We start from the raw sequence: 14,372 nt of genomic DNA, 5'->3' as shown, positions 1-14,372 counted from the left end.
TAATGCTATGGTATTTCTTTTTTTTTTTTTTAAATGCCAAGAAGGGCATGGGAGAGGTGAGGGCCACCGTGCTAAGAGAAGGAGGCGAGGGGCGTGGAGTCGAGTAGAGAGGAGTGACAGAAAGGGAGGGAAGGGCAAGGAGAGGAGGGGATGGGAGAGGAGCAAGGGAAAGGAAAGGAAGAGAGAGAAGGAAAGAGGCAGTCTCATGACCATGGGGAGGCAGGGATGGATGGGAGAGGAGGGGAGAGGGGAGGGTAGGAGGGGGGAGGGGGAGGGGAGGGGAGTGAAGGGGGATACTTGAGGAGAAAGGGAAGGAGGGGGGACGAGAGGGAAGTTCAACTGTGGATGCAAATATAGAGGGAAGGGAGAGGAGAGTGGAGGGAGAGTAGAAGTAGGGAAGGGAGAGGAGCTGAAAGGAGACAGGAGACAGGAAAGGATTTCCTAAACCCTAACCCTAATATATCTTGTATAAATGCTCTTGTCCTTCATTCGTTTCAAGAGCAATTGACCAAGAGGAGCCATCAAGCAATCATAAAAGTTTCTGAGGTTATTTTATATTTTATTTCTTTAAAAAAATCATTTTATTATTCACTCACGGTTATGGCCATGCAAGTATGTCATTCCTAAATTTTGTTTCACATATCCTTTTCTTTTTTATTTTTTGATTAAGCCATGGTCGCGATTGCACAAATATTTTCAATTATAGTGGAAGAGAGGAGGGTTTTTTTGTTTTTTGTTTAATTTAGCTATGGTGGGTACACAAGTATGTTCATTTTCCCGTGGAAGGGGAAGGGAGGAGAGGGGGAGAGGAGAGGGGAGGGTGGAAGGGAGAGAGGAGGGGGGAGCTTTTTTCAACTTGGCCATGGGTCCATAAGGGAGTTTTGCTATAGAAGGAGAAGGGAGGAGTGGGTGAGAGGAGAGGGGAGGATAGAAGGAAAAGAGGAGGGGGGAGGGTGGAAAGAAGAGAGGAGGGTGGAGTGTGGCTGCAACCGCCAGGGAGGGAGGGAAGAAAAGAAGAGGGTGGAGTGTGGCTGCACAGCTGACCATCAAGGAGAGAGGGAAGGGGAGAGGAGAGAGGAGAAACCCTAGCCTTACTCTTCCCGACATAAACACTCTCACCTTCATTCATCTCATAGCAAGAAAGAACAATTAAGAAAGAGGAGCAAAGTAAGTAATCATGAGGAGCAATCAAGCAATCACACAAGTTTTCCAAGTACTTTATAGTTTTGTTTTTTCTCAATTCAAATAAGGTTGTGCAAGTATATCATTCTGAGTTGGCAAGCAATTGTAGTTCTTTTTCTAATTCAGCCATGGTTGAGGCCACGTAAGCTATGAGACAGCAGAGGGGAGGACACAAGAAAGAGAGAGAGTGGATGAAGAGAGGAGGGGAGAGGATGCAAGCAAGAGAGAGAGTGAAGCATAGCCATGGCCATAGGGAGGGAGGGAAGGGGTGTCAACAAGCTAAAAAGTATTACCATAGAGAGAAATCTATCACTAATAGAGCACTAGTTAATCAAAGGTTTTGTCAAAGGATTTCATGAAGACATTCAAGAATGAATTGTCATTATAGAATAGAGATATATGATGTTGCAATGATGATTGAATAAATGATTAAGACAAATCAAGGAATGATCGAAGTGGATTTGGAAAGGCAGGTTTCTAAAATTAGAGATGCTACAAGTGTAGCCATTTCTATTATAGTTTCAAAACTATAATAGAGATATATGATGTTGCAATGATGATTGAATAAATGATTAAGACAAATCAAGGAATGATTGAAGTAGATTTGGAAAGGTAGGTTTCTAAAATTAGAGATGCTACAAGTGTAGCCATTTCTAATTTCGACAACATACATAGGTGAAAGCCTACCATTTCTAATTTCGACAACATACATAGGTGAAAGCCTATAGGATCATCAAATACACTTAATAGTTATGTAGGTTATATGTTCAAAGTGTGTCCAAAAGCATCACCAACAATCAATAACACATGCTCAATGGAAGGTTGACTACCATTAAAAGAGAAAAAAGAAGAAAGGAGCTAGAAAAGGTCTAGTGAATGTACAATTCATTTTCGATTGGGCAACACCAAGATGCATTCAAGAATATCTCGACCAACCGAGCTCTTTGAGTACAACACTTTTACATGATTTTTTTTTCTCTAATAAGTTTGAAATATGCATGCTAACCATGGATAAGAATTACATCTTCCAGGACAAATACAAAGATATAACTCAAAAGCATTCTCTTACCAAAACCCAGAAAGGCCGATTCTCAACAAATTCAAGAAAGGATAATTGAAAGGAATAGACCCACCATAAAAAGTGGAACAATTTAAGGATGTTTTTCCAAGATCAAGTACAACTAAGTAAAAATTCTAGAATGCTTGGTAACAATAGCTAGTATAATTAGACAACAACTACAATTGAAGCAAGATCAAAAGACTTCATTTTATGCAAAACAAATAGTAGTGAGATACAAGACTTAAGAGAAGAGCTCATTAGAATAAAACAATTAATAGCAATTGACACCATCCCTCATCAGGTCTCTACACCATTTGTTGGAATTCAAAATAAAGTGTCAACATATTAAAATAACAAAAAGACTCTCAAGCCAAGATCTACTACTCAACAATAAAGCTCAATGAGTACTCCAACAAAAATACCTCAGTCAAATTGCAACTTAATAAAACATTGACACGGACTTATTAGGGAGAAAGGCAACAATTATTCATCAACACATAGCTTTCCATGGCACAATTGGATACACTCCAAACAATCAAATCCAAAATATGTTTGGTTACAAAAAAAATGTGTATGCTTTATACCCAATTGACATCAACACTTGGATAGAAAATGAAGTTGCACATGGATCCCCAAAAGATGAATCAAGAAAGCCAAGAACCCCCCCTACCCCTAAAAAACTTGCAATGATTGATAGATCATGCAATATGCTAAAAGAAATATGTGTACCTTGACAACATTATGTAAAACCTACAACTATGTGATGGAGAGGAGGTCTTATCAGAGAGCAACAAAGAAAGGGAGAACACCAAAATTGTGGGTGCTAACTCACCCAGATCAAGGTAAGCTCCTATTATGTATGTATGGTATAAAGGGGTATATACTAGGCCATTGGCCTTTACACCAACAACCATCTTCTCAATGTTAAACAATGCATTCTCTGATGCCGAAGCCATCACAATGGATGACAGAACAACCAAGATACATTGCACCAATGTACCAAACTCAAGCCCAAAAAATACCAACTACAATGACAACACCCACACTCACTGTCACAAATACATGTTCTGCTGTAAGTGACCTTGGGGCATCCCAAAACTAGCCAATAGCTTTTGCACAGTAGCTCCGATGCAAAAAATGTAAACAGAAGAAATGTAGCTTGTAGAAAACTCTCCAACTTGTCAGTTTATAGCAAGTTCAAAATCCTTACATATTTCCTTATATTTGCTATTGGAAGCCACCACCTGCAAACTTTTACTGCTGTAATAACAGTCTGCAATAGTTTCTGTTTTGAACTGTCAATATCTTCCCAACCGTAACTCGATTGCCTTTGCTATAAACACCAAAGTTGTAGACAACCAATAGATCTACAAACTTCTAGTTTAGTGCAAGTCCAAATTCATTATTGATTTTTTGATATTCACTGCTGAATGCAGGCCCCTACTCACTTTATAAACTGTCAAAACTGTAAATCATGGGCATACCAGGCATCATAACTTTTTCTCTAAATCTTGAATTGAAACGCTTTCAAAAACAAGATTGTAGATTGTCCAAAAAACTAAAACTTCTTAGTTCAGCTCAGAAGACAATTCCTCATGGATTCTCTGATATTCACTTCTGAAAACAGCCACTTGCTCACTTTTTCTAGTTGTCACAAGACTGCAAACTGCCAATCACCAACTTTTCCTGAAGCATTTGAGGCATAAACTTCAATGAGATAGCCCAACAATTCTGAAAATTGTTGTCCAAAAAATTGCCTGAGTATTGCACTCACAAAAATAATCCCTTCTTGGGATATAAGACAGCTTCAGAAAAACACTACTCACTTATGCTCACTTTCTCAGCTAAACAACGGCTCAAAATGCATCAATTATAAGCAATCACTTTCAGGCAACCTTTGCCTTGATATGCATCAACTTGAAGGCATAAACCCAACTGAAATCTGAATGTACCAGCTGCCTTTGATCAACTAGAGTCTGCCACAAGCAAAAGACGTTTTTGCTTTCGGGCTTTAAAAAAGCAACTTCTAGTGGCTGGAATTACAGAGCAGTAGGTCGTTTTTGACCGTAGATGGATAATATTCCTTCTCCCCTACTCAAACAAGGCAATAGATTGCTAGAACAGTCGAGGCAACCTGATATATAAGGCTAAAACAGTAAAAACGAGCTAGTATATGTCAAAATACAACTCCCATGGGTAGCCCATGGGCAGTAGGAGACTCCACGCAACAAGTTCGAGCTCTTGGCACAGCAACACCGCAATGCTACAGTCTCTTTGTTGGCTTCGCTCAACCACCAAGCTCTGCTGATACTAGTTGATGGAGAGGAGGTCTTATCGGAGAGCAACAAAGAAAGGGAGAACACCAAAATTGTGGGTGCTAACTCACCCAGATCAAGGTAAGCTCTTATTATGTATGTATGGTACAAAGGGGTATATACTAGGCCATTGGCCTTTACCCTAACACACTGTCTTAAAAAATATGATACATACTAAGCAAGAAGTCATAAATTACAAATGTTTCTCAACCACAAGGGATACACCCCATTCTATTCACAAAGGGAAGACACTTGACACATGCTAATAATCAAGCCCCTGATATCCAAATTATAGAGACACATGCATAATCAAAGGGTAGAACACAACCCAACCATCCATCATGATTGCAGTTTTGACAAATGCATGTAAGCATATTAACTCAAGTGTCAACTCTCCATAGTAGTCCAACTTGCCAACACTTCTGTCTACTCAAGATTAAGGCTAGAAAAGCTTTAGCAAAAACCAAAAGACCTTTAAGAAAGTAGTTTTTCAATGAAACATTTTTCCAATGATGATCCTAGTTTTTGAAAGAAACAAGGACAAAAACAAATAAATAAAGGGCATTTGGTTAAACTCCATTTGGGGATCAAACCACAATAACAACATGGTTTCACAACATTGGCATCACCCAAAAAAAAAGAAGATAAAATTCTCTTGAATCCTACAACTTTGTAAGTTTGCACAGCTAGGCACATAGCTTAGGCCCACAACCATGCATAAGTTATTCCAATTTAGACATGATAAATGCATGAATAAGACCCCATTGAACTAGGGAAGAACACAAATATGTCAACACTCAATCTCGAAATCAAGGCATAGTACTTAGAACTCCCTAGGTGAATAGGTGATCATCTTGAATATTTGCTTTAGGTTGCATAAGACACCTAACAAGATCCAATTGTGCACTTTCACGATATCTAGGTCAAAAATAGGATGCTATTCAGAGAACAATATATGACATCAATACAATTTAGTACAAGAAGTGAGTGCATTCAATTCAAAGTTATTGACATTGCCAATACCACAATTTTATTCATGGGTTCCAAAAACATACATACAAGTTCTAAGCCGCATCTTTTTATCTATTACAAAGATTCCTCTCAACAAATGATGAATCACATTCCAAGATCCACAATCCCACATATAAATAGAGAATGTTTTTGTGAGAATGCATCAAGTAATAGAGAGCACTTTTGTGGGCCAATATTGATGCCAAATAGACAATTAAGCACAAAGCCTATCAACATGAGAATTTAAATGCTAGGTAAAGAAAAGAAAGAGAACATGCTAATCACTTTTATCATGCAAAATTTAGTACACATGGTATTCACGATTATCATGTAATTTTTTAGTACACATTATTCAATACTCTCAACATCAAGTATCCACCAACATTGTGCTAAATCATCAATCCTACAACTTATTTTGTGCCAAATTGTGAACCTAAAACTCATTTTTGTAAATACATAGGAAATGAGAAACTATAGAAGCACTCAGCAACAAGTAGGGTAAGATTAATTTGGCAGTAATAATCACATCAATAAGAAGTTCGATCAACTATGGATCAATCCAATCCTCACAAATAGAAAACTCCATTGAAGGAACACGTTTTGACAACTTCCCAATGAAAGCATTGGATACGCAAGGATGGACAATCAAGTTAATATAAGAGATTTGTTAACCCTATGGCAAACAAGGATCAAAATCATAGTCAAGAGTAGCCACTATGAGATCATAAAGTGTGTGGAATAGTGGCATAGATCTGCTTGTAATAAATTGAGCTTAACAATAGATTTAATGGATCTTGTTGGAAATGGAGGAAAGACTCTCTCTAACCTCACAACCTATGCAGAATAGTATCAGATCTTATTCCTCCACTAAGTAGTGGGAAAAACAAGATCAAATATGAGCACAAAAGGACCAGCAAGGGAATGGACTTAAAACCAAGAATGATTTGGGTAGACCCCTGCTCCACACTACCTTTGTTGGCTTTAGTAGAGCTGATGGAGAAATGAGAGGGGGAAGGGGACTGGTAGCCCCTAGAATTATTGGCGACCCCTGGTCAATTTCTAGGCTAGGAGGTCAATGCCTGTTTGGCTAGATGACTAACTTGCCAATTGGACTTGTGTTGCCCCAATCGACCCCTTGGGCAGCCTATATAAGGGGCTACCACTGGGTTCAATATCCCTGACGTCCTTGTGCATTTTCACCACTATAAATCACTATTTGTTTCTATCTTAGTGCACATCTTGCAGCCCATGGATGCCCCTAAGATCTCTCCCCCTCATAGTTATATGCCCCTCCATGACCTCGTCATATGGGGGTTTACAACAACTGGGGGACATTGACTTCCAATACCCCATCTCAATGATGCCATTGTGAGCTAATCCCCATGCATCAAATGAGGTGTTCCATCTACTCCATAGGTGTCATTGCCTCCTTGTAATCTTCCATGTTTGGAACCACTTAAATAGCTCCTTTGTAATATTTCTCCTATATGAAATGAAAATGTTTCCTTGGTTCTGCTTGACCTCAATCCCAAGGAAATAGTGGAGAGATTCCAAGTCTGTCATTTGGAACTCCGTCATGAGTAGCCTCTTGACCTAAGAGATTTTCTTGATGTGGTCATCGATAAGGATCAAATCATCCATGTATAGCCTTTGTCACCCCTCCAAAAGAGATAGAGATTTGCATTCGATGGACTTTGATTCGACGTGATCTTTGAGAGGAGCTCATTGATGTATTGGTCCCACACTCTTGGGACCTAATTCCATATAATGCCTTGTTTAGTTTGCATACCTTTCAGGAAGACCCTAGAACCTAAAAACCAGGTGGTTGATCCACATATGCCTCCTCCTCTAGGGTTCCATTTAATAATGCTTACTTGACATTGCTTACTTGACATCCATCTGAAATATGGACCAACTGTGTTGGGCTTTTACTGTTCGAGTAATGACCATATGGGCTATAGGGGCAAAAGTTTTGCCAAATTCAAGGCCTTTTCACTAAGCATAACCCTTCACTACTAGCCTCGCTTTATACTTGTCCAAGCTCCTATCAGTCTTGAACTTAAGCTTGTACACCCACTTGGTACCGATGAACTTTTGGTACCGATGAACTTTTGTTTGTAAGGTTTGTCCACTAAGTCCTAGGTGTAATTTTTCAGAATAGCATCCATTTTTGCCTTCCATCCTTTAAATGTCATTTGGGAACGTTCCCATGGAGTTCGCTCATCTATGTATGCTACCTATTCCCTTCATAGGGCATATTTGGTTGTCCCCCACTGTCATCTTTGAATCAAGATGGGTCTCTCCATAGTCTTGAACCACTCCTTTCTATTGGACATATGTTTTCAAGCACCATTATCTAGATACCAGTCCTCCTTGCTCTCACTCACTACATGAGCAAAGTTGTGTTCTATGCATAAGAAGAGCTCTCATGTAGTGACATTGGATGAGTCTTGTCTTTGGCTTCTCCTTGTTCCTGGAGTCCCTCTTTTGCTTTAGATCTGCCTTCTTCTTATAGCCGTACTTTGCATAATGACCAAGATTATTATAATAGAAACATTTTACCTTCTTATTCTTATTGGAGTCTTTGGTGTTGTTGCCTTTGAAGTCCTTAGAATTGCCCTTGCCGAGCTTTCCTTTTCCATAAGTGCTTTGTCATTAACCACCTAGTGTCTGCAAGGGAGTTAGGAGAAAGTAGCAGTTATTTTCATCTGGCCTGTCAAAAGTTTAACATCCTGCACTAGAAGAACTAGCAAATTGTCGTTTCTAGTTAATGGAGGTTCGTGCCTGCCTTGGCTAATGAAGTAATCATAGTTACATTTGCAATTAGTAAGCCTAGAAATTCATGCATTCCCATATTGTTGAAGTATCTGCACTAAATAATTCTCAATAATAAAAGCTGTTTTTACTACCTCGCTTTCATACAGGCTTGTCATAGTTTTTTTGTTCTAGCTTATGAAGTAACAACAAGCCATCGGTCACACCACAAGTCATGTTTAACAAGTAAAGCATCTTGCCTTCCTCAAGGAGAAGGCCATAATCATATTGAATGGAAATATCAGCACTACATATCGGATGCAAAAGAAGGGTTGGATATTGCAAACCTGCCATTACAATAGAGTTCAAGAGGATTCCATTCATAGGATAAAATGTTTGCAATGGTGGTTCATAAGTTATGAAAGCAAATTGAGGGCTGTGCTGTGTGGGTTGCCGATGCGATTCAGAGGAGCAGTGTGGAGCTGCACGCTCACGCCCTCAGGCAAAGGAGGACCCTTCAAGAGCGCGAGCGGGCTTTGAGGAGAGACCTTGCCTCCATCGAGAGGCTCAAGGAGTAGGACCCAATGTCTCAGTGGCTCAATGACAGATTGGAGAGCGCTCGTCTCGAGCTTCAAGACGCGGAGCTGTGGCGGGCTGAGTTCTATAATGATTCCTCCTCGGCCGGATGGGTACAACAAGGCGATAGGATGACGAAGCAGTTCTTTCAGACCACTGGGCCCCGATCGACCGGCACATAGCTACAGCATCTCTGGGACTCGCAGGGCATCATGCATACTGACCCACAGGAGATTCTTGACATGACCACCGGTTTTTATAGCCATCTCTTTCAGACAGAGAGGATGACCCCAGTCGGTCTTGTGGCCCGAGAGCTAGTTTGGGATCACGTTCCGACAGTAGTCTCGTGGGACCTATGTAGCAGACTTGAGGAGCCTTTCATAGATGAGGAGCTCTGGGAAGCCCTCAAGGCTCTCCCAACCCAAAAATGCCCAAGGGAGGATGGCTTGACTCCGGCCAACTTCTGGGAGATTATCTCCACCCCTTTCCGTTTCGCCTGCTAGGAGATTTTCGACACAGGCCTTCTCCCTCAGTCCTTGCACAGGGGGTGGATTTGTTTGATCCCAAAAGAGGGAAATAGGTCAGATATCCGACAATGGAGGCCGATCACTTTGCTTGATACTGCATACAAGATCCTTGCCAAGGTCTTGAGTTTGTGGTTATGGCCTCATCTTATCGACATCATCCATGACACACAGACTGGGTTTGTCCAGGAGCGCAACATCTTGGACAACATCTTCACGTTCTGGGAGGCAGTGGATTGGTCCAGGGAGGAGTCACAGCCACTGGCCATCCTTCTCTTGGACTTCGAGAAGGCCTACGATAGGGTGGAGTGGTCTACGAGGAGATTGGGTTTCTCAGACAGATAGGCCAGAGGAGTTTCAACGCTATACGCAGGGAGCTCTAGTCAGATGATTATCGAAGGACACATAGGCAAGGCCTTTCCTCTCTCTCGCTCGATCCGCCAGGGCTGCCCACTAGCTCCCTTCCTCTTCTTGTTTGTAGCGGAGGCTCTGGGTTACTACTTGAGATCACAAGCAGCGGGTCTCACAGGGTTGAGACTCCCAATCGGACAAGAGGAGGAGCTCCTTGACTCGGAGTTTGCAGATGACACGGCCTTGTATATTGAGGGCACCACAACGAGTCTAGAGAGAGTCAGAGGTGCCTTGGCTATCTATTGTGAGGCCTCGGGGGCACAGATCAACTGGACGAAATCCATAGGCTTCTTCATGTGCTTTGAGGAGACACAGGAGATCCATGAGTGGGGGAGTGACTTTGGCTTCAGATGGATATTGCGGGGCCAGATAGCGAGATACCTCGAATGCCAGGTAGATATTGACATCACGGCAGAGCAGCAGATTGCACCGGTCCTTGAGAGTGTTCGGAGCAAGTTCTCTATTGGAGCTCGGCCAAACTCTCCCTCGCAGGTCGCGCCTTAGTGGCAAACCAGGTCCTTCTTGGATATATTGCCTCTTGTTGGTGCTTTCACAGAGGTTGCATTGGGCACCTCCGACAGTTGGTACGGAACTTCCTCTGGGCAGGCTCCAGATGGCTCAAGGAACTCTAGGACTCGAGTAGCTTGGCAGATGGTGATCATGCTGCATGCACTGGGAGGCTTGGGTATCATTGATCCGAAGATGCACATCAGGGCCCTTCTGGACAAGTTGGTGGTTCGTGGCCTCAGCCCAGCTGCCAGCCTTGGAAGCTCCTCCTACAGAGAGGGCTCCTGAGGAACACCCCACGCATAGGGGATAGTGGCAGCCTTCACATGGATGGATCTTCTCAGAGGCCCCCCTTACGGGGAAGGGCTCCCCCTTGATAAGGAGCCTCCACAGGGTTTGGCAGAGACTAGCAGGGGGCCTCATCCGTGCTCCGCCCAAATGCAAAGAGGAATTTGAGCACCAGCCCCTTATGTGGCACCCAGAGGTCAGAGACCAGGAGGGACGTATGCTTGGGTAGCGGACTCACATTGGCTAGGCACAGTGGGATAGTGGTCCAACGGTGTCTTTTGGTCGTTGGAGTAGACTACCCATGGAGGCAAAGGCGAGGCTTGACACCCTAGTGCATCTGAGAGGGGCAGGGCAGCGGATGGTCGAGATCGACTTAGCCATTCTTGAGTCCTAGTGGGAAGGACTTCACATGTGGAGAGACAGCAAATGGTTGGGGTAGTTTTCCTTTACTGGTGTTCCTTTGAGGATTTTGATGCAACACGACAGTACGCACCCCGGCTTCTTTCGTGTAGGACCTGGAGGACTGCTTCAGCCCCTCACTGGGAGTGACCCTAAGATGGATGGGAGTCTTGATGGGATACACTGGTAGATGATCAGAGTGGTAGGATGCTTGGAGAAGGAGTGGCACATTGATCCTAGTATCTCAAAGCAGAACGACTCTCGATGGCGCCTCTGGCTATGGGAGGGTAGACCCCTGAGGGAGGTCCAGTGGGACCCGGGGGAGTGGTTCTGGCCCTCCAGGGGCGGCCTAGTTGAGACGATAGATGAGGTGCCTTTCTTTTCCTACACCACACGGATTGGCAAGAGACTTCAGATGGACTCGTCGAGGTGGACTCCCTCGAGGGAAAGACACTCGGTGACCCAGAGAGTGCCCCGGGATGTTCGCGCTCCAGGTTTTGGACGCGGTTGTGGTCCAGCTTGCGGCCGAGGAAGATCTCATACTTCTTCTGGCTGGCAGCCCATGGACGCTTGCCCATCGGTCCGTGGTTAGAGCAAATGTGAGTGGAGGGGCAGTGCCACTGCTGCTCAGATGGTGTCCTGGAGACTATCCCGCACTGCCTATGGAGTTGTCGTAGCGCAACAAGGATCTGGATGAGAGCCCTCAGGATCATGACATGCATTCAGAGTATACACAGAGATTACACCTGGGGGATGGTGGCTTGGTTGATAGAGGGAGGACACGCGTTTCAGATTGATGAGATCTCCCCAGCCTACCAGATACAGGGTCAGAGCATTCAGAGGATTGGACTCCACGAGGCAGTCCTCCCGAACACCCTAGCTCCTCCTCCTCCTAGGGAGGACAGTGTTTGGGAGGTGGTAGCCAGCATCAAGGCTTGGAACATCTGGGTGGCTCGGTGCAGTCTTGTGATGGGAGAGCACCCGGGTCCACCCTCGGCTACCTTGGTTGCAATCTGGCAGGATATCATCTACACTCCATGGTCCACCTGGGAGTGCAGGACTTGTAGGCTCCAGGGTGACTATTGAGAGGCGTGCTCGTTTCTGCAAGGCCTACAGGTGTTTTCTACATCTTCACTCCACGAGAGATTCACTGGCTGTATAGCCCCCCACTTGGCTGTTAGCCCCAATTCCAGAGATCCCCTAGGCAGTGATCTGGGCTTCTTCAGAATAGGCTGGTTTTTCTTTCAGCCTTTTTCGATTTTTTTAATACTCAGCACCTTCAGGGCTGTTGTTTTGTATGAAATCTTTCAAGCATTAATAGAAGGTTCCTTTCTTTGGGAAAAAAAGAAGTTATGAAAGCAATTGGTAGTCTTTGTTATTGGCCCTCTACTGGCCAAATTTGCTTGTTCTCCAAAATGCCTTTCGCCATATCAAAGTGATTCGACAGTCTAGTACGATCAAGGTGTAAAACAGATGGGAGAGCCAGATCGATCTCCAAACACTGATCTCTATATATAAACAATATTCACGAAGAAGTGGGGTGGGGGCGAGTGATATCAAGGTATATAACAGATGGGAGAGCCAATGAGTTGATGGATGTCTAGTCCAAACAATATTCAGGATAGAGTCCACCTTATACATATTCTAATAAAGAAAGAAGATGTGATAGTGCCAGACTAGAAAAAAACGTCTCTGCTCTTCTATGGCAGCTTGGAAGGCACTGGAACAGCTGTCCCTCTACCTCCAAGAGTGTATATGATCTCCAACCCCATTTGTGAGATCTCCCTATCCCACCTCCAACGACATTTTACAATAGGCACACTCGTTGTCATCCGTGTTTGTACGCTCGCTGCATTGACATAGAGTGGAAGGTATGCAAAATTGATGCATTTCGGTAAACGAGTGCTATTGTGAAACAGATAAATCGTGTCATGACATTAGTCAAGTTACTTTGGCTGACAAGTATTCTCAATTTTAATAATAAAAATGTATGCAACAATTTTTCATTGTACGGTAGGGAAATAACAATGAAAGTCATATAATTAGCCATAGGCCTTACTTGGGGAACACGTGTTCGATTCTAATGTTTCTTTGGACTTTGCTCCACCCATGAGCTCCCTAATGCAATCTACTTGCTGTGTCGGTTTCTGTAGTGGCTGCTCCCACAAGGGATCGAGATGGTCATGTACTGGTTTCTTTTTCTCTTTGAATTGCGCTCTGAACAACGGAAATTTTTGCTTCAGACAAGCTGTTTTAAAAGCGCTGGTCCAGAACCTACGTAAGAAACAAGGAAAGAGAAGGCCACAGGACGGCGCAAGATGTTTTTCGTTACTCAAGGGGATCACTTCTCCCACGTGGAGAAATGCGACGACGAGAAGGCAGCCATGCTGATTTTTACCGCTTTAAGAGCTTGAGTCCCCTAGGAGACAAGCGGCCCCAGAGCGAACAGAAGCGATCCTGAAGGATGGAGGTATCGGGAGAACCAGGAGCTGGTGTGGTGTCGGGAGAAGAAGAAGAAGGGTTGTCTAGTGCCATGGGACCCTAACGGCCAACTTCCCCTTCTCTCATGTCACCTCGTCAGGACATCGTTGTTGTTAGTCTTTATTTCCTTTACTAGAGACACTCCTTAAGGATCTGGTCCAAGTTTTGTGATTATTCTTAAATTTTTTGAGAATTTTTGAAATTCACCAACTCTATTTTTGGGTGAATGAACTCCCCTCTTAAGGGTGGGCACGTGGGAAGGGTATTATTGGTGGTTGTAACACAGTTCGACTTTGCCTGAGGCTTTTCTTCAACATCGGCATCATGGCCCTTCCCGCCACCATGAAAGTCCTCACCCAACATCAAGATGCTCATCCTCTTCTTCTCCTTCTCCATGGCCACCACCTACGTTGAAATTGTCTAGTAGGCTTGCGGATCGGTCGCCAAATTCTTAGTCGAGGTCTGCATCATAGTCAACACTGCTGGAGTTATGGTGGTTTACCTCATCATCATCAACGAGGTCGTCTCGGGCTCCCAAGATCACCAAGGTCTGCTCCAGCTAATGCAAAACTATGAACTGTTAAAAAAGCTATTGCAGCAAACAGGTCTGTTGCCTCAAAACTAGAAAAGTTATCTTGTAAACTTACAAATAGTGGGTTTTTACCTTCTATTTTGAATGTATTTTTTCATGTGTGTAAAAAAGTCAAAGAAACCTATGTGACTGGTGCCAGATTACATACTATCATGTACAATCATTACACACATGCTCGCTACAATCACATTCTTGGAACAAGTGTAACACTTGAGGATATTCTAAGAAGAATTTTGCATCAAGTGCCAAAGAGTATTTGGACTTGAAAAGGT

General features: G+C 43.4%; 1 protein-coding gene across 1 annotated transcript in view; it reads right to left on the bottom strand.

The window, feature by feature from the left end:
• The window catches only part of LOC147899804 (uncharacterized), a 29,335-nt gene extending 15,735 nt beyond the window's left edge, over nt 1–13,600 (bottom strand). The window contains exons 1-2 of the mRNA XM_087376698.1: nt 13,426–13,600; nt 13,087–13,244 (exon numbers count right to left, since the gene is read on the bottom strand). Of these exons, the coding sequence (XP_087232824.1) occupies nt 13,087–13,244; nt 13,426–13,562 (295 nt within the window). The 5' untranslated portion in view covers nt 13,563–13,600. The remainder of the gene's footprint in view (nt 1–13,086; nt 13,245–13,425) is intronic.
• Nucleotides 13,601–14,372: the final 772 nt, after the last annotated feature.

Source organism: Dipteris shenzhenensis, chromosome 7 (assembly GCF_047967505.1).
Source record: "Dipteris shenzhenensis isolate YYH24624 ecotype China chromosome 7, Dip_SZ_1.0, whole genome shotgun sequence".
Taxonomy (NCBI): Eukaryota; Viridiplantae; Streptophyta; class Polypodiopsida; order Gleicheniales; family Dipteridaceae; genus Dipteris; species Dipteris shenzhenensis.
This window is presented reverse-complemented; position numbering and strand designations above follow the sequence as displayed.